The sequence below is a fragment of the Gouania willdenowi genome, chromosome 5 (assembly GCF_900634775.1).
Source record: "Gouania willdenowi chromosome 5, fGouWil2.1, whole genome shotgun sequence".
In the NCBI taxonomy this organism is placed as follows: domain Eukaryota; kingdom Metazoa; phylum Chordata; class Actinopteri; order Blenniiformes; family Gobiesocidae; genus Gouania; species Gouania willdenowi.
The window spans coordinates 37,390,693-37,394,728 of NC_041048.1; the positions used below are offsets into that span (position 1 = coordinate 37,390,693).

Sequence of the window (4,036 nt, forward strand, 5' to 3'; positions counted from 1 at the left end):
ATAGTCATAATTTCATTACGTAGTAACTTTTATTGTGATTAGAAATACAAAAAAAGGAAAAATGTGATAAATGACATTGAGTATTTAAGGGTGAAGTCAAACATATACTTGCAGTAATATTAAATGAAAGGGTGCTTGGAGCACCTCTGAATGCTCATTATGTAACAACATGAACAAATATCTATTTATCTGATGGCACTCAAGTGTGTGTGTGTTTTAATTATTCTGTCAGTAGTCAGTTTGCCATATCTGGATTTAGTTTAACTTTCCTTTTAAAAAAAATTCAAAAATATCTTAGAATTCACTGCAACTTTAATGATTTCATAAACCACATGAAGGATGAAGATTTTAAACTTTCTTTTTACCACCAGTTTATGATTTTGTAATGAATTCTTAACCAGTTAAATTGCAAAAAAAACAAAAAAAACAAAAAAAAAACTTATTTACGTGTTTTTTAAGCTACATTATTAAAGCAACACTGACCCCTAGTGGTCTCATTGGCTTGTGTAACTCTAACCAAAACTAAAACAATATGCAATCCTGATATTAAAAAATAATATATTATGCACGAATTCTGACATTAGGAAATGTGACCACACTGCACTCTTGTATTTCTGAGAAAACATGATACAAATCGTATTCAGACTAAACAAAAGGGAGTCATGAAGAGAATTTTTAAAAATGTAATTTAGTTTACACACATCAGTATGGGACTGTGTGATGACCTCAAAAATACACAAAACAATAAAAACACAATGACACAAAAACATCAAGAAAAACACACAAAGTGGGAGAAAGATTTTACTTAAGATAGAAAATTAGGTCTAAATCACTATTTTTGGGACAGTGAGAAAGCTGTGTGAAAAAGTAAAAAATAAAATAAAAGTTTTTCTTTTTTTTTAAAGTTAATAAGAAATCTAATTTTTTTTTAAATTAACTCGTTCAAAAATGTTGACTCGAGCAGGAGCGATCTCTCCTCTCAGTTGCCTTTATTCTAACAAAATGAAACATCATTTTAAAAGTGCAGTTATTTACTGCTTCCTATTTACAAATATAAAGCAACATTTTATTTTAGAATGAGTTTCTGCACAGGTTTTAATATTACTGATATTGTGCATTTCAAGATAAGGTGTATTATTTCAGTGTGGTTAAATCAATAGTTCGGGTAATGTCTACTCATTACTAATTTTAACACTTGTTTGTTAAATGACAATCAAATGTTAGTTGGTTTGGAAGGCTATGAAAACTAGTGTTTGCTGGCAAAAAATTGCTATATTTTACATACTGTATGCATGCACTTGTATCAATTTAAGGTATTTCATGTTAATTTGTGCTAGGTAAAGTCAACAGTAACTTCTACCAGTTATATTAATGAACCAACAAACCTGCTTCTGTGCGTATATGTATTGCACTAGTACATGTAGTAGACTGTAGCTGCATTTTTGTATATTTCAATTTAAAAAATTAAAGCGTTTGACTAAATTTTCCAGTGCCTCACTCTGCAACAACGCATTATATTTACCAATCAAGAAAGACTTCAACACATTTCATATTCCATCTTTATTACAAGTACATTTTTCAAATGAAAGGGAAAAAAAGAAAGTATTTGTGTTCCCAGTGTCTGAAATCATTCTGATGGTATCGTTTCACTCTCCATTCCGTAACAGAGGACACGACCACTTCAGGACAAATACCACCGTCTCACATCCTGCAGACAAACAAACACAAATATACATGAGTCAGACTTTTGATGAACATTAGGGTTGATCATCTTCATAAAATGTATTTTTTATATATATATATATAAAGAGAAAAACCTTATGAGCAACACAAGAAAAAAAAAGTCTGTAAAACTAATTAGTGTCACTAGTTCGATCATTAGTTGATAATAACATATTACCCATTTGTGTGAACAAGAGTAAAGTTTATTTCTTGTTCTGCATTATTTTAAACTAATAACACTTATTTATATATTCATCAGAACCACAAGTTATTACAAATTAAAAGCAGCAAGATTGGTTTCCTCAGATAGTCCGGTCCGTTTGCTGTGGTGTAAATCTCATTCGAAGTCTAAGATGAAAAAAAAAAAATGAAGTCTGGTACAATTTTTTCGATTTGAGTAAGCAAACCTGGCGTCATGTACTGAGTTTGCATCATACTGAGATTGTATATGCACATGCGCGCTACCGGAAAATGAATTTTTGCTAAAAAAAAGTAAGATACACATCTCGTAGATACACATTCACAGTCAGCAAGCTACCTCAAGTACAACTGTTTCAGTGGGAACTTCCGGTTTACTAAATAAAAGTCCGTTGGAGCAACGTTATTAGAATGTTACAGTCAAACATCTCATCAGAGCTACAGAACATAGGGATAATTTAAACTAAATCATTAGTAAATCAGTAAACCAGTCAGAATAATCAATGTCACTACAACTGATATCTACCTTTTAATTGTATCTTACTTTAATTTTGACATACATTTGTCTAATTATGAGTATTAGCATTTATTCTGTTTCCTCACAGGAGTTAAAAACTAGTATTTTCTTTAAAAAATGATAAACATTTATTTTAAAAAAAAAAAAAAAAAACAGAATTTAAAAATTTAAAGTGGAAAACATGGCATTTGCTAAAAAAATAAAATACATTTTATAGGGCCCTAGCTAATGCTACACACGAGCTAAAACTCAGGTTATATCATGTTATTGTGTCATTCCCTCCTGAAAAACAGATCTCCAGTGTTTCTCAGATTGAGTAATCTTTAAATCACATAATAACAAAAGGAATACTCTACACTATTTTTATATTCTTAATCAGTGCAATGTCTCAGATGGACCATGTTTGGTCCCAGTGTGTATGATGAGTACCCACTAATGTTGTAAGAGTTAAATGAACATTCACTAAACAATGTCTTTATTTCCCTGAGAAGAAACCGTAGTCTGATATTGCAATTTTGGTAACGTTTATAATTAAAGACATTAGTAACCTCGAGGCTTTTAATCTTGGAAGGGACTTTCCTACATAAGCGTAATGTGCCTGTGTTTTCACCGTGTCAGGATGCCGAGTGGTCTAAAGCGCCTGACTCAAGGATTCTTCTTTTCGCTGTGGTTAGTTCGAATCCCACTTTTGTCATACATATGTTTTCATTTTAATATATTTATTACAGCAAATTCCACCTTTAAACATACACATACACAAAAAAAAAAAAAAAACATTTAGGGTATTTCCTGAGTTAGAGATAGAGTTAGGGTTATAATAAAAGGGTAAATGGGTAGCTAAAAATAAATATAAGCTGAAATAAAACTGACATAACTTTAAGTCACGTGGTGTGTCACGTCACCTAAATTAGCCAATGAGGGTGGCTGCGTAATAGCCACGGTATTTAATCTTTTGGTCTCCCTGTCCTGCTGTAGCCCATGTCACCCTCGTCTCTCCTTGACAGTCGGTATTTTGTTGAACTTACATGTTTTGGGCTTCAGAACTTTGACGTTGGCTTCTGCGGCCTTCATCGCCTCCGTTTGAAATTGGGGCTTCATCGCCGCGCGCACCGCACTAGCGCAGATGGCCGAGAAGCGGATGTAGCTGTGGAGAGGACACCAAGGGTTAGCCACATGCTAATGACCTGGAAGCGTCCACAATGAACATCCTAAGCACAAATTCATCCAACAAATGTGATCCAAACATCTGCAACGTTTGCAAAAACGGTGCACGAGGCAGAAATAAACATCTTTAATGTCATTAAACCACAGGAGAAAGACCTATCACTTTATTTTCTGAAACTGGCCTTTGGCAACATGAACATTTCATTACAACGTTAAAATATGCATCACTAATGGAAAAAACGCCACCTCAATCTAGAACGAATAACAAAGCTTCCATTAACGGTGGGAATAACCTTAGTTTATTACCTGAGGCCTGCTTGTCTCCAGTACGCGACCATTTTGTCTGAGATGCAGCGTCAAGGACAGATCCGGACTGTCGTGTGGGCGTGGTTTGTCCTCGGCTCTTCTTCTTCTTCTGTTTATTTTGCGGTGGTT

General features: G+C 33.5%; 1 protein-coding gene across 1 annotated transcript; it reads right to left on the minus strand.

The window, feature by feature from the left end:
* Positions 1–1,545: 1,545 nt before the first annotated feature.
* Positions 1,546–4,036, minus strand: atp5f1e (ATP synthase F1 subunit epsilon). Its single transcript, XM_028447529.1, has 3 exons — positions 3,908–4,036; positions 3,463–3,581; positions 1,546–1,708 (listed from the first exon to the last, which is right to left on the minus strand). Coding segments are annotated over exons 1-3 (153 nt in total). The 5' UTR covers positions 3,940–4,036; the 3' UTR covers positions 1,546–1,706.

Coding starts and splice junctions, on each gene's coding strand:
- atp5f1e (XM_028447529.1), bottom strand. CDS start 3,939: ATGGTCGCGTACTGGAGACAAGCAGGCCTCAG. Junction 3,582..3,907: donor TGGAGACAAGCAGGCCTCAG/GTAATAAACTAA, acceptor TCCTCTCCACAG/CTACATCCGCTTCTCGGCCA.